Source organism: Branchiostoma lanceolatum, chromosome 14 (genome assembly GCF_035083965.1).
Source record: "Branchiostoma lanceolatum isolate klBraLanc5 chromosome 14, klBraLanc5.hap2, whole genome shotgun sequence".
Classification (NCBI taxonomy): Eukaryota; Metazoa; Chordata; class Leptocardii; order Amphioxiformes; family Branchiostomatidae; genus Branchiostoma; species Branchiostoma lanceolatum.
Genome location: NC_089735.1, coordinates 10,401,780 through 10,426,736, shown reverse-complemented (window position 1 = coordinate 10,426,736; position 24,957 = coordinate 10,401,780). Strand labels below are relative to the sequence as shown.

Sequence of the window (24,957 nt, the reverse complement as noted above, 5' to 3'; positions counted from 1 at the left end):
GTGGGGAATTGTAAAGTCAGCAGGTTTTAGATACATACTGTTTTATGCTGTTTTATGTACTGTCATGTGCATTACAAAACTTACTCAGCGTACTTAGCGTACGATCTATACTCAGATTATGGAGATATATGTTTTGATTATTAGATTAACATATAGATATAGTTTGTCAGCCTGGACGTTGCCTGATTTTCCAGTGCTTGATATCTCCGGCTGGTGGGCCTTAACGAGATGTTTTCTCGTGTGACAATGAAAAATAGCTTCCTGCACCTTAAGTAATTGATAAGACACTTGACAGATGAACTATTACCAGGGAATCACTAACAATCCTGAGTCTGTACGATAGCATAAAGTAGCTATGCCTCTAAGTCAAGCGTATAAAGCCCTAGGATATGCTGCAGCTCAAACCAGGAATCTTGATGACCTGTCGTGCTTTCATGTTAACCTCTAATATATTTCCTTGACATCGTGCCGATCTGATCTAAGATGTGCCCCGCGGAAGGCTTTGAAGTTTAACGGCCAGAAACTTGGCATCGAGAAGTTTTGATTTGGACTGGGAAACCGTGAATAATGTAGGTGTGCTACACAAATCAACTTGTGAAAAGGTGGGTTGATAGATTGTGTTCTACGTTTACTGACACCGTGTTGACCATCTAAGATGTGCCCGACGGTAGGCTTTGAAGTTTAACGGCCAGAAAGTTGGCATCGAGAAGTTTTCCTTTGAACTGTGAAGACTGAATAATGTAGGTTACAACACGAATCATTTTGTGAAAAGGTGCCATGGGTTTGTGTGTGTTCTACGTCCACTGACATCGTGTTGACCATCTAAGATGTGCCCAAAGGTAGGCCTTGTAGTTTAACGGCCAGAAAGTTGGCTCGAGAAGTTTTCCTTTGAACTGTGAAGAATGAATAATGTTGGTGTGATACACAAAGCAATTTGTGAAAAGGCATCGTGTTGACCATCTACGATGTGCCCGATGGCAGGCTGTGAAGTTTAACGGCCAGAAACTCTGCATGAAGGATTGTTACTCTTTCTTTGAAGTGCGCACGAAGTATGAATAATGTCGATGTGCTACACAAATATGTGAAAATTGTAAAAGGAGAGGTACTTTAAGGTGAAACAAATTGTTATACATTAGGGGTGGGTACCGGTACCGTGTACCGGTACAAAACCGGTATTTCTTAATGGACCGGTCCAAAAAAACCGGTCCGTAAAAAAATCAGTGGACCGGCCTATGGATCGATTAGAAAATTCATAGTACCAGGCGGCCACATAACTGGTCTAAGAAAATACAAAACAGCAGATTTAACTTCGTTTTCGAAGACGTTAGCTGTGAATCATACCTAGAAACACTTAAAGGATTAGTAAACAGATGGCGAGAAGAGTATAATTATAATTTTGAGACAAAGTGCAAACCTAAGAAATTATATCGTTCCAGACATGACGTTTGGAGACTTTTGCCTGTGTCTCGCTCTCCAAAATATGATGTACTGCGACACTACTTTAATCAGGTACAGGTACAGGTCCGGACCTGGACCTGACCCTCTGGACCTGGACCTGGACCGGACCTGAATTGTTTGTACCGGTACCCACCCCTATTATACATGACTTACTTACTTGACTTATGTCGGGTGCCATTCTCAATGTGTCACCCGTACCACCATGGCCGCCCATTGCTACATGACTCGAGTTTATCTCGGCCCAAGGACATTTAGTTTTCTACCCATTGTCTTGCTCAACCACCTACGCCCAGAAGGTTAGATCAGTTTCGGCGCCAACTGCCGTGAAGTAGTCATCAACCATCATCCTAAAAAAATGTTATGGCTGCTCTCCCTCCCACGACACGCCCTACGGGATTAAAATATGTCAAATTTTCCTGACCTTAAGCTTGTAACTACAACATGGTCTCTTCAGGACCTTACCATTGCACACGTGTGTGTTGGCTACCTTACCGTATTTGAGAACCAATCAAAAGATTGTACATATCAGCGCTTATCGAGTTTATCTCGGCCCAAGGACATTTGGTTTTATATCTATTGTCTTCCTAAACCACCTACACCAAGAAGGTTATATCAGTGTCGGTGCCGTCTGTTTTGGGGCGCCCTTGTGGGTGGGGTTATGGCTTGCGTATATCATAACCCTTGATGTTGTGGATGGATTTGTATGTCATAAAGGAAAAATTTGATGGTGCACCCCCCTTGTGTTTTTTTATATGGTACTGCAGCAGAATTTCTGGCTTTTGTGTTCTGGACAATGATTTTTAGCCGACATTGATTTTTAGCCGGCATTATTTTTGCTATTGGTCTCGGGAATACGCGGTGTAGATTTGTGCCCCCTAGCAGCATATATGGAACTGCAGGCACCTTTTCTGTTAGACACTTTGGAGGATATGAGTCAAGAAGGGTAATGTATTTTATTTTTAAGATATCCTCACCGTATGAGCTGAAGTTCATGTTCAAATATTTATTATAAGGCTTAATATGGGACACACACAAATATTTTACCGAGTGTTTCGAATTCTCTCAAATAAAAATCAATCACTCGTCAACTTACTCCATACACACCCTGGGTTACAGAAAGGTTTTCAATCGTGGCGTTTTTGCCAAACATTAGTATGCAGTATATAGATCGCCCTTTGGCAATGCATGCATTCCTTTTCCCTACTTACATCGTAAGAACGTCCATTACGTACACAGAATTGACCCATGGCTGGACATTACTATGTAGTAATGTTCAGGGGTGCTCGTGAGCAATATATGTATCACCTTTTCACTCCGTAGGATCGTAAAAACAGTCGTTACGGAAGTATTTTACCTGTTTTTGTGGACCGGCCGAGATTCCCACGGGCCAAAAAACCTTAAGATCAATCCTCCGCACTGCATAAGACGTTCACCCTCTAGCTACTGCATTTAGATGACAATATTACGCAGACTGAATGTATATCTGTGTTACACATTACCAGATATGACTGCCTAACAGTAAACCATACATTGACTCCGTAACGTTAGAGATAATGGTTAGTGACCATGCCTTTAGACCAAGAGGTCAGGAGGTCAGGTCTGTCTGTACTAGCCAAGGCGACTCTGGTGGCTATTTTCTTGTGTATATCATATAATGTCTTCCTCCAGAGGAAGACATTGTATATAATATTATAACATAAGAAGACATTATATACATGTAGTATACACAAGAAAATACGTCTTCCCACCAGAGTCGTCGTGGCTAGGTCTGTACGTGGTTCGAGATCACTTTGAATATATCTTTATCATTGGACATTACAGTTAGTGTACGTTCGCTTACCCTCAGTGTTTATTGAATTCCATTCATATAAAACCTTTATACCTATGTTGTAAACGCTAATAAACGTATTCATCTATGATGTAAGATCGTAATGTTTGCTCACTTTCATGTCATTACATTAAATCAGGAAACTGAGAGCAGCCGGAAATTGTTACGCTTTTCTCTCCCAACATCTGCTTGAAGATGTCAAAAGGGACTTTTTTGTCCCCGTGCGGAGGTCAACCAGTACTGCAGGTAACCCGGAAGTTATCAATGACAAAATGGGCGTAACCATGTTTTGGGCAGATCTAGATCTAGAATTGCAGAGATTACAATGAATTGCCTCAGTAGGTCTTAAGACTTTCTCATTTGGGACATGATGGAGGGACTGCACGTGACTATTGACGAGTCCACCATAGCGGGCAGGAGGGTGTTTGTGTTTGGCGATGTGCATGGCTGCTATGATGAACTGGGTAAAGCTGCAAGTTGCCACTTTTTGATTCATATGCAGTCATATTTCTTTGAGATTTTTAGACCTACATGAAATTAGACTTTTCCTGGATAAGTAAAATTTACCTATGGAAATTTAGTAACACTGTCTGATTATACTTCTATCCCAATTAAAGCAATTGTTGAAAAAGTTAGCATGTCTTCTCAACTACTTTGCCAAATTAGAATTATACAATATGCATTCCTTCTATTTATTCTCGCATACTAGTAGCTCAATCTCTGACTTTATGTTTAACCATTCTTTAACTTTAACTAGTATATGTTCTACTGTTAGTATATACATGTATTAGTGATGAGCAACTGATTCAACAGCCAAGCTGTGTATTTAAAGTGTGTCATTAGTTTTTAAAAAGTTTTTGTCACCAATGACCAAAAGTAATAATTTTTTCCAGTTAAACTGCTTGCAAGAGCTGATGACACTGCACCAGGGAACATCCTCTACATCTCTGTCGGTGATCTCATCAACCGTGGACCAATGAGTGCCCAGGTGGTCTCCCTCGTGAGGAACCGCGACATCTTATCTGTCCGTGGCAACCACGAGGAAAACTTTCTCAAGAACCTGACTGTGATGTCTAAGAAAATGCAGCTTGCTCAGGAGTTTACAGAAGAAGACATAAACTTTCTTCGAAACTTGCCATATACCATTACCATTCCTTCATCGAATGCTATCATTGTACATGCAGGTATCATACCAGGGCTGCCACTTGCCAAGCAGGATCCTTACACCCTTACTTGTATGAGAAATGTAGTGAAAAATGAGAGTGGTGGATACAGACCTTATAGTGAGACAGATCAAGGTGTAGCATGGGCTTCAGTGTGGCCTGGACCTGAACATGTTTACTATGGTCATGATGCGAGGAGAGGGAGGGATGGAATACAGAGACATGAGTTTGCTACGGGGTTGGATACAAGATGTGTCAAGGGAGGACAGTTAAGTGGGGTTTTCTTAGATGGGGCAAAGGAGGCGCTAAGTGTGCCGGCTAAGATGACTTACTTTAGTGGGTAGCATGACATTATATTCGTATACATATGTTTTTTTCTCATTGCACATTGTGTGGCCCAAGGGCTACTGAGACCGAGATGGGTGCGGCCCTATGCACCTTCTGGTGCAGGAAGGTCTTTAACTAACTTTTGGACATAGCACATTGGGCAATTGTACTGACTGTGCATAACTAAATTAAAGTCTGTAATTGATTGAGTTGTTTAGATGAAGAATTCATAAAACTATTGATAATCACACCTCTAAAGACACTAGTTGACAAAGAAATAAAAAGGCAACAAGTTAATCTGAAGACGTTGTTTCATGTCTTTTCTTGATTAATAAATGTTAGTTGCCAATTATCTAAATAGTAGTAATGGCAAATATTGTAAAAGAGGTATCATATACTACCTGACATTATGAAGTTCTTTTGTTGGCTCAAAAATGGTTTATTAGTGCACAATTACTGTATCTATGTTTCAATTTATTTCAATCAACAAACTTTTATGGCATCATAATAAATGATACAATAAAACTCAATAAAAGTTTCTCAGTAATGTTATAGGTGCCTTGCCAGTGAGTTTCTCCTGGTGTGTCATTCAATTTATTTTTTTAAAGATCAATCTCTTTTTAAAATTCAAAATAGTCATTTTACATTGTCTAAAATGTAGTAACATTTATAAACACACATGGACTTGAGTTGAAAACAACGCCCCTCATAAATGTACACCCCTCTGAAGACTAGTGGTTCAGCCCAACTTGAAATGACGTAATGCCTGCGCACAGTTGACAGATTTATCCAGTGAACTGCGCAGATATGGCGGACGAAGAAGCTGAATCTGCAGGTAAAATCTTCACAAAATCACACCTCCCTCTCAATTTCACACCGCTGTGTTTACAAAATGTTGCAAGAAACAATCACTTTGAAGTATGAAGAGTACATAAATGTATAAAAACGGGAATATTCTGTGGGAAGATAATCTCTGAGTCGCGGTTGAAAATCTGGAGTTTTTTTACGTGGCGATTCGCCGGTTCTGCAGACGACTTTACGAAAATAGTTACTTCTCTCTTTCCCAAAATATATTGATTCACACTGTTCATAAAGCGATTTAACAATTGTTCACATGGTTGAGTACTTCTGTTAGAAGCAGTGACACGTGATGCCAACTATACAGTCCACACGGCATGGCCGGACGAGCCAGCCAAGTGCTGAAATCACCGGAAATATTTCCCCCCACCTCCCATCTTATAATTTTCAAGAAAATATCACCCTGAACCAGAATGTATATCATATATCAAAGAGTTTTGTTGTTTAATAACTGTGCAAAAGGTTCCATTGTGAAATTCTTGACAGCGATTTTTGTTGTGATTATAGAGAAGCCGTAATGTTGTGATAAAAAGACATATTTGTGTGTTTGAAGGATAGGAGTGGGAGGGGCACATGCCGTCATAAGCTAATCTACAAGCAGATGTCTGGGCGGTAGATTGTAACGTTTTCTGCCTAACAAGCGTTTCTGACAGCCACTCACCCCAAGCAGATATTAGGCTGAAAGATTATAAATTTTTAACTTCAGGACTTTTGTGGCAGACAGTTATTGGGGTGAGTGAACGTCATGATCTTTCGCCCCAACATCTGCTTGAGGATTAGCGATAATCCACACACAGATATTGATAACAGTCAGCTGCTACACTCTACACAGCTGTTGATAACAATATTTATCGGGACTATTCTCTCTGATACAACAAGCGAAAACAACAATAAGCCCTGCGATTACAGAACGAAATATCCATACTGTAGTAGGTATTAAAAAGCACCCTAAGGATTGTGCATTCAAGGTACGATGTAGAATACTAGAAAGCTTCTGAGAACTGAACATACTTCTTGAGAAAGGCAGGGGTTTGCCCCGGTGTGCTTGACTGAAAATGTAAGCTGTAGCAAAGTTATATCGGTACTATTTGCAAAATCATGTAACATCATCACTAAACAGGACAAGTATTAGGTGTTTAAATTGATAATTAGACCATATTTGAGTGAAAATACATGTGAAATAGGGAGCATATATCATTGAACTATATTTGGTCCTTCAAAACCTTTGGCACGTGCAAGATTCTGTTTGTTTAAGTTTTGACCTTTGATCACCAAGCCTAAATCAGCTCAACGACCTACAAGTAACATTACAGTTGGGATGTCACATGCAGTTGCAACCTATATGTAGTGTGCTAGACCCTCAGGATTCTTTCATTACAAACCACATATATATTGATACCACAATGTCCAGTTGACCCCAAACCATATTCTTCATCTCAGAAAACCATTTTCCTCTTTTAAAAAAGTTGAAAAATCCAAATCTAACATGAAAAGGCACAAACTAACAAGCAAATATTCTAACAAACAAACAAACATGAATATCTTACAAGTTGTACTTAAGAATCCATTCCCTTTCTGCAAATCTGCTAATTTTCCTTGTGTTTATTCAGTTCTTTTCCTTCCTGTTCTAAGGCTCTCTTTACATTATACTTTTGCCGTCAGCGCCACTGGCGTCAGCGCCACTGGCGACAGCGGGAACCCCGTGTAAAGACAATTCCCGTCGACGCAGCGGGAGTCCCCGTCAACTTCAAACTCCGTCTATAAAGAGAATACGTCGGGCTCGCGTCAGCGGGAGTCAGGGTTTCGGCGATAAGCATAAAGCACGCGCTGATTAGCATACTGTAAGTCTACTTAGACCCCCCGGTATATATATATAGAGAGAGATTCGCGGGATCCGCGGCGACTTTTGTGCCGTGCATTCATTTCCCCGCGGATATATTTATCGTACTTGTGCCCCCCTCCCCACATTTACGAGTGATGAGCATGGAATATCTACACATAAACAAGGCTTTGCATTGTAGTTTAATACGGGCGGGGAGACGCCGTCTACCGTTGTACAATCATACAATTTTGTTTCTTGCTTTTGTTATGCTTACGCCCAATACTTTCTACAAGATGGCGAAATGCAAGCACCGCAGGTGTCTGTCAGATTTCCGGGCGGTGTGTCTAGAGACGTCGCGACAGCGGCCTCCCGACAGCGGGAAATTTCGCCGCTGACGCGAAAAACGTAATGTAAACTGCGCCTAAGTTCTACCTCCTTTTCTCCTCCCTCTCCTTTACTCCTCCCTCAAAAATCTTCTGTAGTACATGTGAAAAATTGTGTTAAAGCAATGGTAAGACGCAAACAGAAAGTATTCTACCAAGATATCTTGATTTGTAACTTAAGTTTAAAAACGCTTAATCATTAATGTATGCCTCTTCTCCCTCTATCAGTCTATACTACTTACCTTTCTTTCTATTGTGACATTTTATTTATCCAGCAATTCCAATTTTCTGAAGCACAGGAGGAGCTTGACTGTGGATGGGATAATGCACGTGTCGGCACACACATGGTTTCATGGGGCTTTTGGACTTACTCAGAAATATGAGCGGAAAGGAAGACGGTTCAGCAAAGAGGAGTTTTTCTTCAAGAATTCCGTCCTTCTCCAAGAGGAGACAGCAGCAGCAGCAACAGCAGCCGCAGGCAGGAGTGGAAGAACCTCTTTTGGGTACATGTCATGTTTTAATTGTTCTAGTTTGATATTTGCCAAGACGCTTACTTTTTGCTGGCATTTGTTTGTGTGTTTTTGGACAGTGTAACTTGAGAATTTGTGGATGGATCTTCGAGATATGTATATTATATTATTAGTAGGTATGTGGATAGTTGTGACTCTGCAAAATGAAGCACAAGTTTGACTATTGGCCCCCTCGAAGCTTTCTAATAAGTTCTATGGTACTGTAGGAGAACTACAGTTTTTGTATCTTTAAAACGACATATTAACACAATTTAAGTTTTGAAATTCACTTTTTTTGGGAAAGTCACTCAATGACTGTGTCACCATCAGAAAACTTGTTGCAAAATGATTACAGATTTCATAAATGAAGTGAAAGTGATTGATAAAGTAGCTGTAGTAATATTTTCTTCAGGGCTACAGAACATAAATGTCAATGTATTTGCGAATCTTTAAGTGTGCCAGTAATGTACATGCATGTATTCTTGGTTTATAATATGACGCTAGGTTTCTTTTCAATACTAATATCACTCCATGTATGCATGTTCGTCACACTGTATCCTTTTCCTTAAATTTCATAGGGGATACCAGTAAAGCAGGAGATACTCCCAAGCAGCATCTATCCAGAGGTGCCCCGTACAAGCGCAATTTTGGGTTTGGCTTTAGAAAGAGACAACAAAGTCAGAAAGAGCAGACAAACCCCAGTGAGATGGTCCAACAGTTGGAGGCAACCATTTCCAAGTCTGGGGGTGCCATGACGAAAGACAGTCCCGAAAATAGATCATTAGACATAAAAAAACAACCTAATTCTACAAGACAAGATGCTGCGGAAAGAACGCCCAATTCTAATAGAACAAGGTGGGGCATGAAGAAATCTCAAACAGTTGTGACAGATCGCAACAGTAATTTCGCCTTACCCGCGACCCCCGAGGTCAATCGCTCTATCCGCAACATGCCGAAGTCAAAATCTGAGGAAAGCATCAAATCTACCTCGTCCCAGGAGAGGGCAAAGAGTGGAAGGAGTAGACTTCCCAAATCACACACGATGAATCCCACCAGACCTCTCCAATCGCAGTCAGCTTCCGGGGCGGGGTCTGCGAGGGTAGTCAAACCTGTGGCGAGGCCGCAGAATCTTGTACGCGGCGGCACGGCGCAGTCCGCTACCGACGCGCCATCAAATCGTGTGCGTACTCAGTCCAACGCTAGCACTGCATCGAACGTCAGCTCTGCTAGCTCCACCAGAACACCAAAGAGAGCATCTCAGGAAACAACACCGAAAGATAGTGGACAGAAAGCAGAAGTAAGGAGCTCAGCAGCCGGCAGAAGTCCTGGTAAAGCTGGACAGAGTAGGGGAGGTACAGAGGGTGGCATAGCCGACTCAAAACCTTCGACACCAGCAAGGCAGGAAGCCAGAAAGGAAGCACGAGAAAAGGGAACTCCTGGAAGGAGTCACTGTAGGCAGGAATCTTCCACCAAAACTCTGAAGAGTCCTGGAGTAGTAAGTAGTTCGAGACTCAAACCTGAGTCTCCCCTCACGGCGACCGTACGCAGAGACAGTCTCGACCAGAACGAGTCGGCGTCATCTGACCTTGAGTCTGACGACCTCATGTTAGACATGGATTCCTCGCACGACGAGAGTTTTGATCAGGGCGACGAGAGACCGCGGCATCACAGACGGTGGCACAGTCCACGACGGAACGCAAGAACGCCGACGGACGCCGATGGGAGGGAGGACAGTGACACTTTGGAAGAGCTTGATACCAGCCATTCACAAAAAAGGTGAGATTACAGTCATGGACAAGTTATAACTGTTACACTGGTGACTGTTTTATCAAACTGTTAATGTGGTAGTTCTTGAAATAGGTCAGATTCATTTTGTTTACTGATGAAGGCACTTGATGTCTAAAATGAAAAAAACTGATTATTTTTGGAATGTTATTGGATTTTGTAGCCGACTTATGATTTACTCTGTCTGGTACCCAAACAATAGTGATTCTGAGCTACAAGCTTAAGTGAATATTATGAGTTGTATTGAAATCATGCTTGCAGTGGTTAATTATAAGGAAACTGATGAAAACATGGCAAATTGCTAAGATGAAGAGTAAAAATTGTGAAGTAGAACATCATGAATCATATAATCTGTAATTTTCTCTTTATTTTCTGTGTTGATCTTTTGATCTCAAAGCCTGAGGACTCATCAGCAGCAAAGAGTAAAGAAACAGGGAAGCTCTGAACAAAAGTAAAGGCCTCTAAGTCTTCTATTACAGTCTGAGATTGTACTTCAATGCATGTGTTTGTTTTCATGTCAAGTTCCACTCGATGAGTCAGTTGACTTTTTAACATGCTTGAAGCAGAAAGAGCATTTTGCTGAACATCAGGCACTTGAAACTGCACCATTTCATTTGGTCTATGATTGTACTGTTGTATTGGTTGCTATACACAAATTTTGAGTAGATCATTATGATAGATATAGAACGATACAGTTATGAAATCTACAATAATTGTGTTGTAGATACACATGTATCATAAAGGAGTGTTAGCTTAGAAAGCATCTGCGGTGGTTATAATTTTATATGATAGACTATCTCAAGAATGTCACTTTGAATCAAGCAGTACCTTCATTTCCCATCATTGATTGCTCACTATGAAACTAATTAGGTTGAATTGTTCATGCATGTACTACTCTCACCTCTCAAATAGAAGTACCCCCTGGAATAGAAGTACCCCCCGGACAAATTTTCAAAATGTAATATAAGTACCCCCTGGAATAAAAGTACCCCCCGGAAAATTTCAAAAATCGACAGTCGAGGCTAGGTAAACTGTGTCCATACATGTACAACTGTCACTGTCAGAGGGAAATAAGATAATAAGCAGGTAGGTAACTTATATTTAGTCAATTATGCCATACCTATTAAGTATATAGATATTGAACAGAATAACTGTCCATAGCTTGTTCAAATCATGATGATCTTCCTCACCTCTTCGTAAAATATAATTATAGTAATATTGAAAAATTGGGCATAGGTTCCCCGCTATGACCCCTAACCGGGGGCCACGGTGCTTTCAAATTCAACAAGTGAAAATGTACATGATACATGCTTTTTCTACTTGGAACTTGAAGCAAGTGATCAAAGAAAATTGTTATATCATTTTATTATGACTGACAATCAGTGACATATAACAAAAATCATCAGAGTACTTTTAAAAGTTAAATGTACCTGATCATATTTTCTAAAGACATCAACCACAAAAAAACACAAATATGAACACAGTCCTTCCACAGAAGAAATATGTCTATAAACTTTTGCTCCATATATAGCGTCGAAAACAAAGTGAGACGCTCGGATTTCGAGTTCCCACGGTAAATCCCACAATATTGAACAGAGATCGACTGTAAAAGAAGCTCAACGTCACAGACCGCACATACTAAGAAGTTACCCATTACGTGTTGACACTAGAAACCCGCGATGAACCGCCAAAATTGGGAAAATCTTACTATTATTTAAGAAAATGAACCCTCTGAAAATGAATATGGCGCTGTGTGTCTATCGTTGCCCAAAAAATATAATATTTCCATGCGTTTACGGTATCATTTTAAAGATCGGTATCCGCACTACGCAATATGCTGCTAGTTTTACTGTCGCCATGCCTGAGAGTGGCGGCCATGTTTCGCGATTTCGCGCTGTTGTTTACCGAATCATATCGGACATATTTCTGCCGTTTTACAGATTTTGTGGCCTCAAAACACATATCACAAGGGAAGTTAAGTTATGATTGTTGTTTTAACGTGTTACATGTCTTCTGCGAACAAATAATTCTTCCGCCGCGCTGCCGATACTACGGATATAGTGGTCAGGAAATTATTATTCCCCGTGCAGGTGAGCACCCTACTCCACACGTTTTTGATCAGCGTGCTTTGGTTTACGATGTAAACAGAGACTATCAAAGTTATTTATATGAAAATTGTATTTTAAAATGTCAATGTCGCGTCTTATTTTCCGGTTTACTTTGTAGCGTCATAGCGATATCGACCGATATGTTACGAGTGCCGCCAGGATACTTTTCACAAGGCCGTCAAAGCGGCGAGAAAATCAACGCCGGTAGGCCGAAAAATAGCGAATTACGAGCAAGAATACCGGGGAAACATGGGCAGAAAAACCTTAACTTACGATTTTAGAGGGATTCCTGGTTTGCAAAGCCTCAATTTTTCAAAAAATAATAAACGTACCGTCTAGAATAAGAAAGTACAGGGTGGAACTATTGGCGAAAAAAAATAAACGTACCGGTACGTTTATTTGAGAGGTGAGAGTACATGTATCTACAAGCTTAATTAGGAGTCCAGCTTAATGGAGTGATGAGTATCAATCCTGCCGAAGTTATTGGTCTCCACTTGATTGCTACAATGATTTATAACCCCGAATGTAAATTATAATTATACACATGGCTCAAAATTCGGTTTTGGGACAGTGCACCTACTATAGTAACCTAAACTTTTATGCACAGAATTTGGAGCCCTGATACATGCAATTCAATTTATCATACAGTTTAGCCAGACGTATAGGTGGAATACATTATGTAAAATTATGCTTCATTTCCCAGTCAAGTTGCTCAAGACAATAACGCTACACCTGAGACTCAGCGGCGAAGAAATAGAAGAAGGTCAGAGCCAAGGAAAATAAAAGTTTGAACTAAGGAAGACTGTTAAAGATTGCTGTATATTTCAAGACATCTCCTTTCTGTGATTATGATATGACATTGAGCACTCAAAGCATGGAACTTTCAAGTCTGGACCCCATTGCCATTCCTTCACTAACAGTAACACTTTCTCCACAGCACTGATAAAAATGCCTGCTACACTAGTAACACTACTACTAGTTGTACTTCAAAGCTGTCTTCACTGACCCTGCCCACTGACCCTGAGCTACATGTATGCTGGGCATTAAGATGCTTGATGAATATCAGCACTACTGACATGGGTGGTTGTTTTTTTACTCACATGCTGCCTGCATGTTGACAATATCATGGTGTTATCTTATTGTAAGTCTAAGTCAAATACGTGTAACTTAACTTTCTTTTATACTATAATTTCAGATATAGAAGAAGACAGTACGGAAGGTCTCGGGCCCAAACCACCCCTTCTGACAGCCCACACAGAGACAGACCCCGTTCTCAATCTACCCCGATGAAACCACCAAGGCAGATGACAGCAAGCTTCGATGAGGAAGAAGGGGTCACCATAGACACCTCGTCTTTCAGATACCTCCTTCAAGACATGACAGGCATGAAAACATGTCTTCTGAAGCTGAAGAGAATTCTGCAGGAGGTATGGGAGTCTGTTAACCTTTAGCACACTGAAGAAGCTGTTTGGCACCCAAACTTCATTTCAGGCAGCAGATGTTTTCAGACATTGACAAAATCTAATACACATCATTGCACCATATATCCACACATTGAAAGACACATGAATGCACTGAAATGCACTTTAAAGTTAAACAAATTTTGGCACTAAAGCCATTATCACAGCAGCCAAGTTGAGTTAAAAGTTGCATGACAGAGAATCATTTGGAAAGAAGAGGTCTCAGTTGTAGACATAATGCAAATCTTAAGAGTTTGCAAGATGGGTAATGCTAATACTTTCTGCTGATCCCTAAGTTGTTTTGAGCCTCCAAGAAATGGGATTTGGCTAATATTGTAGTTGTCAATCTTAGCACTTTCTACAGAACTTGACAGCTCACGAGTTCCTAATGCATGCCTGAAAGCAACTCCGTATTACATTCTTGAAAGGCGTGGAACATTACTGTATGTGACACTTTGACATTAAGTGCCTAGGAAAAAAGGCTGTGCCTATATATAAGGATGATATCAAAGACGACAATCTGTACACTGGACATTTCTTTTGCCTCTTGTAACATACATTTGTAATGGCAAATCCCTCTAGTGTAGAATGCATCTCTTTGATAAGACCTTTCTAGGCCATGGAAACCAATGTAGAGAATATATAATTATGGAATAAGCTAGCGTAGACAATCCCCTGGTTTGATACTTATGGTTACATATTAACAGAACGACATTCTATACCAAAGTTTTACTGTACCATCGGGTTCTTGATAAGTATTCGGGATCTATTCTCCATTTCCTTCATTGCACATACATTTGTAAGAGGCATTAAAAGACATGCCTTACAATTCACATGTGAGTCACCACAAGTTACTTTAAGCAACACTTAGATCACAATGTGCATTTACTAACTTGTAAATGAATTCCGACTGTGTAACTCCCTGATGACATGTGAAGTTTGTCTACTTATAATTTTTTTGCATAATCTGTTTAATTGAACTGAGCTGTAAACTTTCCTTATGATATTGAAAGGTATACAAATTATGCAGTTTTCTATGCATGAGCTCGAGGCTTGGACACTTTCAAATCATTCATGTAGATTTCATGATCAGTATCGTGATAATTGCCAGTAGACAGGTTTACTTGCCTTAATCAAAAGATTACATATATACATTTTAAAGTTCAGTATTGTATCCGTCAGTAAAGACTAACTTTTTTCTGACAGGTGGAAACATCTTCGCCTTTTGAGCAGACTCCAGCTGGAAAGGTAAGACTACATAAAACTAAAAGATTAACCAGACTCTGCACACTGTTATTATTCACTTAACTTATGGAATCAGTAAATGTACACATTGTGCTTGTACCAGTTGTAACAGTGGTGGATCAGGCGTCTCCAACTGACCAGTCTAACTGGTCGCGACCTTTCAGCCTATAGCTAGTGGTTAAGGCGTGCGTGCCTGTGATCTAGCTGGTTTCGGCGTGGGTTGGAGTCTTTGTTGGGATCACTTGTTTCTACTCGCTCCTTTGATTTGTTTCACTGGTTTCCACACCGGCCTGTGAGTAAAAATCAGATCACACAGGGAATATCGTACTCAGAGACTCAAAAGTCTAGAAAGAAAAGGGGGAGTAGTATAACTGTGGGGGTTCAAGCGCCTCCAACTGACATCTAACTGGTCGCGACCTTTTAGCCTAATGGTTAAGGCTTGCGTGCCTAGCCTGTGATCAGGGCTGCCGATTTTGGCGTGGGTTCCAATCTCGGTTGGGATCATTTGTTTCTACTCGCTCCTTTGATTTGTTTCACAGTTGGGGTACATATGCATGGTACTTGCACTGGTAATATCTAATTATTACCGGTGTGTGTGATGTGTAAAATGCTAGGGAAGATGCAAAGATTTTTGTGCAAAAAAAGATTAAGCTTTTATTTGGAATCAACTGTTATTTTATATAAAAAGTTTGTTGTGCCTGGTTGAAAAGGGTTTGTAAGTGGTGAATATCTGAATATCTGGCATACATGTACTAGTAGAGTGCTTTTTCAAAAGCCTTACCATGATCTAGCCAGAATTTGAACCCACAACCTCACAAATGGAAAGTGAGCACTCTACCCACTAATCTATTGCAAGGGTGTAACTCTTTGACCACTGAACTAATCTCCAAGCATATGTATCAATGGCAAGGCAGTATCAAAAGGGCCAACCAGTATCCACAAAAGGCCATCAGTCTACTCTTCAAATGGATGACCTTTAGGCATGGATGTTGAGAGAGAGTTCATTTATTTGATCTTTTGATCAAAGAACTCAGATGAGAGAAATCAAAGTTGTTTCTTGTACAGTACGCTTTTTCAAAGATGTCTTTGATTTGGAGGAAAACTCCACCGCTGAACTCTTGAGATTTTGAAGCAAACAGCACGCCTATTGGAGCAAATTGAAGTTGAAATACTTTTCTTTCTTGTCACTTAGGGATTTGCAGACAAGAATCATTTGATGTCGGCAATGTTAGATGGAGCAGTTGGAGAGGTGGAAGAAAAAGACATGAAAAAGGTTTGTGCTCTTTGAAATAAATGTTTGTGATGGGTTTGTATCTGCCTTAGGTGCATGGTAGCTTTTAGGTTTGTTTAAAGGTTGGTGGGAATGGCGCTATGGTGTGTGTACATGCTTGCTGTTGAACTTCTGAAAAAGAGAAGGAAAAGCTCTTACGATTCGTAAGAAAGACTCCAGATCCTTTGTGAAACGACGAAATGTTTCTTTTATTCTTGATATATTTCAGGCATATACCATATATATAGTAATGCAATTCTTTCCCTACAGTAATAAAAAAACAAGATTTTAAGCTTTCAACAATAATACCCTCATGCTAAGACTTTCAATTGTACGCTTATTTCCATGGAGTATGGTAGCCATGATCATGTATGGTTAAATTTCTTAAGTTGATAAAGTCCGTACATCAGTCTAAAATAAGGGGTTTGGCCTTCACTTAAAAGTATAAAATCTCAGTATGAAGAACAAAATTTGGTACAACTAAAGACATGGTTGCTGTTTCTGTGTGAAGCTCCTACTTGTTAATTTTATTTTAAAAATGACACTCTTACTACTGTCTTAGTTTGATTATGCATTCAAGTGATGTGTTAAGTAAACTAAACCTCAGTCTCTTCTTGCTGTTTGCCCCTCGATAAAGACTAGTTACAGTCTACAAGGTGATGATGATGCACTGTGCAATGCTAAACTGTCATGCATCTTTCACATTGATGTACTTAACATTATCAAGCAACCACTACTAACTGGTACTGAAATAGACTTATGTGATCTTTTTTTGTGTTTTGGTCCAGGAAAATGAAGACATGAAACAAGAGCTTGCTCAGTTGAGACAACAGCTGACTGAGAAGGATCGTACCATTTCCCTGCTCCAGACACAAATGGTACGTTCCATATCACAACAATTTGGTATCAAAAAGCTGTTGTTTTCTTGGCATTTATTAGAATTGATAAGAAAAAATGTAGGGAGTCTAAAGACTGATGCTATGTTGTTGTTGTTTTTCCAGGAAAAGTACATCGATGCGAGAGACGGCCATGTTAGTAAAAGTGCAAAATCCATAGCGACACAGACGGAACCGCAGTCTAAGGTACCAGTATCCAGTTATAGGTCTTTGTAGAACTTATCAATGCTGATTCAACGGCGATGACAAAAACTAACTATTATATGACACTTTATTTGATCTTTTTCCTGCTAAACATTGAAGAAACTAAAGAGGAGGTCTTGAAAGAAATGTTTAACTTACTTGATTAGTATTTCTCACATCGGATTATCCTATACACAATCATGATACATGTATACGTAACATATTTATCATTAGCATTCGGGATTTGATCGTCTTTTGCAATGAATATAATTGTGGCAGCCTACAGCTACAGACTGAAAGGCTTGCAAAGAGCACCCATAAAACCCTTAGCCAATTCAAAGCATGACATGATTGGCATGACTGTATAAATGTACTGAATGCGGCTTTTCCCAGTTATCGTAATATTTATATAGTAATGATTTATTCCAAGCGTTGTAATTATCAATGGCTACCAAGAAATTTAGTATGCAGTTGATGAAAAAGTCAGCAACAAAAATTAGTCCTTTTCATTTTTACATTCCAATTTGGCAATTTCCTCAATTGTCTCTTAGACTAAGGAAAAGTCCCTGTTTTTAGATCATGTTTCTTTTTTCATATGTACTGTTCTATTTTCATGCTTGTATTTCTCCTAACAGGTCTGTTTAGAGTCTGAGCAGAAGAGCTTAATACATTGTACATGTTACCGCTCTTCACCAGCTACTGTCTGCGTACTGTCTCTCTCTTCTTTCTCTTCTTCCATTAACGTGCAGACCATGCATCATCATCCCTCTTAAGAAATGTGCCTCTCTCCACAGCGTTTCCCTTGGAGTAGACCATCCCCGTTAAGCAGATCTCAATCCATGCGAGAACCCAGCCGTGAGTTCTCTTGCAATACTAACCGTTCATTAGGTGCACTCTTGGTTGCAAGGTTTTTCTTGTCGTTTCTTTTTCCCTTTCTTTTTTTCTCCCAACAGAGATTTTAACACCAGATTCTGCTGTCTCAGTGAATTGTCTCCTAAATCTGCATGCACATGGCTTTTGTCATTCTGTGCGGAACATTTGCAATTGACTTCAATTTTGTTCTGTTCTACTCTATTGTCATTCTTTCAGTCTCTGAAAATTCTGTGTATGCTAGTTTACTTCTTAGAGTAAAATTCAAGCAAGGTATATGTAAGGTACATGACTTTGGGAGCAGGGCTCTTTTGGAGATTGCAACAGCATACCATTCCTCACACTCTTAACACTACCGTTACTGGTTATAAGGAGTAAAGGATACATATATACCTATCCTTATCAATATCAATACACATGTATATCAGTTTTCAATGGGATATTGGAAGAGATTCTTCTTTCTTTTTGGTGGTGTTGACTCAATATTTCTTTTTGGTGGCATGGACTTGTCTTGCTTTTTTCTAACCTTTTAATGTCTTCAATTATCTTATTGTATTAAGTATTTCCCAATTCTTTTCTTAGTTTGGTAAAGGTAAACAGAAAGATTCAGAAATTTAGAATCTGTCTAAGTTAAGATGTTAGGTTAGTGTTATGGTCAAATTTATTCATGAAATTTACTACTTACTAGACTTGCTAGATTGTTATTGACATTTGAAGCTTCAAGGGAGTTGTTGTGTAACTGTACTTCTGGCAAACTTTTACACAAAAACACAAAGTACAAACAAATAGTTGATGTCAATTAAGTGGCAAAGTTTCTAACTTGTAATACAAGGCTACATTCTTCTTGTAATGGTGTGCAAGCAGTGTAGTCTGTTGGTCTCTACTTCAAGCTCATTTTCTCTCTGCAAATGATGCATCCATGCACTAAATTTGTATGGATTACAGAAAAAGTTAGAAAGGGGAAAGCATTGATAACCACATTTCATTAAAAGGTCTTGTTATATTGCAGTTATATTAAATGAAGTTTGGGTATAAATCCATCGAGCTTGAAAGGTACTACATTACGTGATGATGTAATATAGACAGTGTTACGTAAACATCAGATTTAAAGACCTACATTACATGAGTGCATGATGTTATTATGCAACGTTATTACCTACAAGCATGGTGCTAACAACGTTGACTTTGGGTTAACGACTTGTTTGCGTCAGTTTAAATTGGACTGGAATGCACACTCAAGTCTGACCCCCCTAAATCAGGGCAACGACTTCTAGGAACTTGCTAATGCGGTTCTGAGAATTTCCCATAGACCTTGGAAGTTTTGCCCCGTTACCATCGCTCATGGCGCCATAATATGTCAGTTTGCCTTACATCATCTGAAAGTTCGTTGTTGAAAGGGGAGTGCACATGTATATGTTAAAAAATAGGCTGCTTGAAGTTCGATATCATCATATTGCTTTTATATAACCATTTTGTCGCACTTATCCTTATTTTTTTTTTAAGTTGGATGTGTTTCTTTGCATCTGTTGTAAGTTGATTTTTCTTTGGCCCCTTAAGCTGTTACACCAGGGAGAAAGAGGAGGTATAGGAGGCAAAAGAACAACCAAAAGTTGGAATCAGAGGCCCAGGGTAGGGACTTGTGATTGGGAATGCAGCATGCCCCCCTCCCCATATTCCTTCCCATCACAACAAAGCATCAACTTCATACATTTCTAATGCTAGTCTTGACATGCAAAACAGTGCTTCTTACAACAGGATCAGACCATTGACATGTAACTTGTGATAAATAGCTCAAATAAGCTGCCTTTCCTTTTCAATGTGTGCAACTTCAAAAAGATGTGGCTGTCAAAGCATGCATCCTTACAATATACATTTTTTCCCTGTGTTACAATCTTAAGCTACTAAGGTTTCCTTCCATCACAGCTCCTCTTCTGTTGTAGACCTGTCACAATAAGGCTGGTTTCTTTTGCAGCCTATGCTAGAAGTTTGAAGGAATACATTAATTTTATACATAGTGTAACTGTAAGTTGATGTAGCATAGCCCAAATAGCAAAAACTAAAGCCATAAACAAAAATAAATGTACAGAATGAAATTTTGTAAAATGAAAGGTAAGCATTTATAGAATTCAGCCTTTTTCACAAATTTGATCCCTATTTTGTATCAATGAATATTTGAAATATCTATTACTCATAGGGACACCGAACCAGACTGTTCTCTCTACCCAACGAAGATCGGAAAGAAGATCAGCCCAGAAGGCTCAGGTATTTGAACCCTTAAGAAAATATTTCTCATTATTATCTCAGCGTTTCCTAACTCCAAGTGGTTTGTTTACAACAGAAATGTCTGTATCTTAGTCAGTAGATCCTGGAAATGATTTCCTATATCGTGTTCGTAACAATCTTTTTACTGATTTATAGTCATGTATTATCATGGATATTTTTATTACAGGATTGTTTGGAACCTATTGAGGAGTTATATGAGTGAGAACTATGTTTATTGATTTGGTGATGGTTGTGTGGCTGATGGTTGTTCGGGTTTTTGACATATCGGCACCGACTTCTGAAATAAAAGAATAAAAGTTTCATTCATTGAAAACACAAAATGTATATCATATGGAAATGAAAGTTATGCTACTAACACACTTTTTTTCCTATGTTGAATTATCTTAGACATTATACTACCGTAACACTAGACTTTAAAAAAGTTGATGTTCTTTTCCACTTAATCTAACACTTGCTTGTTTTGGGGTCATAAAGTAAAAATCTGTATGGCTTGGGTGGGGTGGGGGGTGTTGCAGCCAGGTTCTACTGGCAATAAAAAAAATGACCAAAAACAGTAATTCATCTCCAGAGTTAATAGTCTATGAAATAAATGTTCTGCTTTTTTATAGCCAAAACCTTCTGGTGTCTGATGAAGGGGAGGAAGAGATAGGAGGCATTCATCATTTGTCATCAAGTCAGCAGCATCTAAGTGATACAGAACAGACTGTGGATATTCTTTCAGTTCAGCATCCAGATGAAAGCACCCATTACACAGCAGGACCACAGGAAGAGGCCACTAGCATGGACAAGCTTGAGCCACAGGCCAGCCAAGAAAAACATGACTTTGTATCACTCACTACTGAAGATTATAACCAAATCAGTGAAAGTATCGCCCCACAGTCAGCATATAACAGGAAAGATTATAGCATTAAGGTTAAAGATGAAACAGCACTTGGAAATCAGCTGCCATTGGGAAGTACAGAAGGGGACAGATATGAAGAGACAGTGTCTCTCCTTGGTGCTGAAGTTACAGCTGATGACACACCGACACTGACAGCTCATGATGAGAAGATGCAAATTATTAAAGATGTGGTGTCATATACAGATCAACAAGAACAGGAAGCATACATAACCACAAAGAGCAGCAAAGACAGCTGTACCATCCCTGTCCTTGGTGCTGAACCCAGAGACGAGACTGCAGTAGAAGACGATGATGCAAAGTGCCTCTTTTCTCCAACTGAGGACAGTGAAGAGATCGAAAGAAAAGAGCAGCAGAAGCAGCGGGAAGAACATGAGTATACAAATGGTGCATCATATATCAGCACAGACCAATCATCTTCCATCCCTAGCCCTGGTGCTGTAGACACCACTGTTGATACTTTATCCAGTTCTGAGCATGAAGTGTCTTCAGTGCAAGATGTTGAAGACTCCCATGCTCTCAATACAACCTTCTCCATTGAGAAAGATGATGATGCAAGTCTTGCAGGCCCAAATGTTGTCAACATTACTCAGGAAGCAGAGGAAGAGTATGGAAGTGCACCGAAGATCGCAACCTGTAAAGAAGTTCCAAGTGAACCAGCCAACAGTGGTGACAAGAAAGGCAAGAAACCACAAGCAGCAACTTCTAGGGGCATCCAGCCACCACTGCAAGGGCAAAGGCAAGAAATTGCCCTCCAAGAAGACGGTGAATTGACCAAGCAAAAGAATGGAGCAGTAAACCAAGAGTTGGAGACCATAAGAGAGAGGAGCTTGAGCTTTGCAGGATTTGGTAGACCGGCTGCATCTTATCAGCATGGCAATCCATCGTATGCAGACGTCCTGACTACAGGCACGCCAGCACAAGAAGGTGCACCACCCCTCCGAGAGAGGTCGCAAAGTTGCGCTGCGTTGAAAGGAGCGCCAGGGCGAAGGGGCATCCCCATGTACCAGAAGAGTAAGGAAAGGTCAGCGACGGAAAGCGTAATGGGAAGAAGTCAAAGCCACACCGGCCTCCAGGAGCAAGGAAGGAGTGGAATTCCCTCCACAAAGAAAGGCACATCTGTAGATGTGAATACTGACGGGGCTTTAGCAAAAGGAAAGAGTCAGAGCTTGGCGGCGTTGAAGTACCAAGGGAAGAAAGAGAGCAGAATGCCTCTACCTTCACAGAGTAGAGGTGGACAAAGGTTTGCAGGTCCGCCAAGGGAATCCAGTATCCCAGAGATGAGGGGGCGAAGTTTCACCTTCCCAAAGTACAAGAATACAAAGGAGAACACAGAGAAACAGAGCAAAAAGGAAGGGCAACACACATCAGCACAGGCAGCAGAAACCATCGTCAAAGCAGATGGTGCAGCGCCCTCTACTCCAAGAGGTGGAACTGCAGCTGGCATAGAACAGAATGCTCCCACACCAAAAGGAAAGAGCAAGGGCCGTATTCCTGTGTTTGGGAAGTGGTACAAACGTTAGTGCGCATGCACAATAGGATCTTTTTAACTGGGGACATCTTTTTACCTTTCAACAGCTGTAGTGGTCTGGAATCAGTAGATGTTGGTGGTAATAAAATCACTTTATGGCAAAGTTAAGCTAATGAATGCAACAGTTTCATTAATGTAAAATATCCTTTATGCAACAGTATCGACTGTTACTGTTGTTTGTACCTTAGATTCCATAAGCTAGATTATCCAGGTATTGCTTCTCATGCCTCTTATTACTATAGAAGGCTCAATACAGTCAGCTTATCGTGAGATTTATTATTATATAATTGCCAATTAAACCAAATAAATGGAGAGATCCTGTGAACACAAGAGGATCAGTAAGTGACAGAATGTTATGGCTGAAGTTATGTAATTGCCTGAAGGATGTCAGTTAAGTATCTAGATGCTATATATTAAGTGTTGTATATTGTTGCTTGTCCCATATGAACCATTCGGTGTACTTTTAGGTACTATAGTACACATTAATGGTAAATCACAGCACTTTGAGTAAGAGGTAGCTTTATTACACTTCAATATGTGGAAAATTAAATTTTATGCATGGAGCCTATCCAGAAAAACCTTGCAGCCCTTAATTGCAACATAAAATATTATTAGTGTCGAAGCATATATATTGGTGATGATAAAATGTAGCAGCTAGGCCTGAGGACTAGCTTTATAAATTTGCTGCATGTGCAATATCTATAATGTAACATATATTGTGCTTTAACGTGTATGCTTACTGCCAGAATCAATTGGGTCACTCGTAATTATGGTGCAAAAGGATAGTTGTGCTTAGATTATATATAAAATATGTTGCAAGTCAAAACCTCCATGTAAAAAATATTCCACCCATGTAAGATGTTTCAGTTTGTAAGATTGTTCAAGAGTGAATTGGAGTAAGGTAAAGTCAAAAGGAACACTCAATGTGTCATTGTAATCACTTTTAGGCATCACCAATTTAATAATATTTAAACTGTTGGACAGATTCACACCTTTTGCATATCTAAGAACCCACCACAATCATTGTAATTATGTGTAGCTGTTACCTTTGTGTACAAAAGTTGACTCTGAATTATTGGTATATTACTAGTGTTATGAATTGACATCAGGGCTAGTTAAAGCAGAGAAATTATGTTTATATTTTTGGATAGCAACAGAAAGCTTCTCTAATTATGACAGGTGAAATTTATGAATAATTTAGTCATGACCGTGCAGTGTGGAAAGTCAAATGCTGCATGATTTTAACTACATGTTGTAACAAATGTAACAGAGAGGTGTTCGATATACTATGTAGCATGTTGCACTTTGGAGTAATATTTATGATACGAGTAAAGCTAATTATGTAAGCAAACTATGGTCTTTATGACTTGCGTTCAAATTTCAGTTGCCAAAGTTAGAAAAACGCTAAGCTAAATGTATGTGAAATGTATATCAGGTGTCAAGAATTATGTGACTTTTAAAATTAACTCATTAAGGTACTCAAAGGAAGATTTCAGATGTCAATTTTCTGACCATTTCTGTGCATGGTTATTTGAATCAGCCCCTTTGCATGGCTTAACAGTATTCAAGAGGTGAATATGCAATGTTAATGCATCATACACATTTTTCAAGTCAACATTTTTTCTGGTATCACCAAAAAATGAAGGACTTGTTTCTGTTCTGGTTGTAAATGCTAATATCATGAAAAGTTACTTTTGAATGTCAGTTACATAAAGATTTTCTCAAAGATATTTTCAGTTTTCTGTGAAAATCTTCTTTGAGTACCTTTATGTTAGAAAAATCCTATCTTTATCATGGATGAGTTTTCTATAAGCCAGTAAATGACAATTGGCACATATATGCATTGAGCTTTCCAATCTAGGTTACTGGCAGAATGATGTGGCCATATAATATTAGCATTAAAGAAAGTTATATGGGTGAGCTTGTAGGAAGTTGTTGGAACTTTCAGACAAATTAACACTTTATATGCGTTCATTGCAGTGAAGAAGCGAACTGGGCATCCAACTAACAGCTGAATTCAAAATTCAAGTTAGTTAAAAAGAGGTTAAAGGTGACATCTTGTTTAACACAGAAAAAAATG

The 24,957-nt window shown here is 39.5% G+C and overlaps 2 protein-coding genes across 7 annotated transcripts; both read left to right on the top strand.

Annotated features, from left to right (window-relative positions):
- Positions 1-3,537: 3,537 nt before the first annotated feature.
- On the top strand, positions 3,538-5,328 carry LOC136449063 (bis(5'-nucleosyl)-tetraphosphatase, symmetrical-like). The gene is made up of 2 exons (XM_066448864.1): positions 3,538-3,750; positions 4,180-5,328. The coding sequence occupies exons 1-2, from the start codon at positions 3,654-3,656 to the stop codon at positions 4,791-4,793; spliced, it is 711 nt and encodes a 236-aa protein (XP_066304961.1). The 5' UTR covers positions 3,538-3,653; the 3' UTR covers positions 4,794-5,328.
- A 189-nt stretch (positions 5,329-5,517) lies between these two features.
- On the top strand, positions 5,518-24,475 carry LOC136449062 (enolase-phosphatase E1-like). 6 transcript variants are annotated; one of them, XM_066448859.1, is made up of 14 exons: positions 5,518-5,611; positions 8,139-8,342; positions 8,927-10,124; positions 10,531-10,584; positions 12,945-13,004; positions 13,437-13,668; positions 14,908-14,949; positions 16,139-16,219; positions 17,005-17,094; positions 17,218-17,298; positions 18,090-18,150; positions 20,360-20,427; positions 20,615-20,646; positions 21,057-24,475. In XM_066448859.1, exons 2-14 carry the CDS (start codon positions 8,192-8,194, stop codon positions 22,867-22,869), a joined length of 3,963 nt encoding a protein of 1,320 aa, XP_066304956.1. In that variant the 5' UTR covers positions 5,518-5,611; positions 8,139-8,191; the 3' UTR covers positions 22,870-24,475. The 6 variants fall into 6 exon arrangements, with proteins under 6 accessions (XP_066304956.1, XP_066304955.1, XP_066304957.1 ...); XM_066448858.1 differs by having other exon boundaries at positions 8,115-8,342; XM_066448860.1 differs by lacking the exon at positions 10,531-10,584 and having other exon boundaries at positions 8,115-8,342.
- Positions 24,476-24,957: the final 482 nt, after the last annotated feature.

Bases quoted from the DNA above. Each gene is read 5' to 3' on its own strand.
- LOC136449063 (XM_066448864.1), top strand. From the start codon at position 3,654: ATGATGGAGGGACTGCACGTGACTATTGACGAGTCCACCATAGCGGGC. The intron at 3,751-4,179 runs GTAAAGCTGCAA...AATTTTTTCCAG, and splicing joins TGGCTGCTATGATGAACTGG to TTAAACTGCTTGCAAGAGCT.
- LOC136449062 (XM_066448859.1), top strand. From the start codon at position 8,192: ATGGGGCTTTTGGACTTACTCAGAAATATGAGCGGAAAGGAAGACGGT. The intron at 10,585-12,944 runs GTAAAGGCCTCT...TTCATTTCCCAG, and splicing joins CAGGGAAGCTCTGAACAAAA to TCAAGTTGCTCAAGACAATA. The intron at 18,151-20,359 runs GTGAGTTCTCTT...TATTACTCATAG, and splicing joins ATCCATGCGAGAACCCAGCC to GGACACCGAACCAGACTGTT.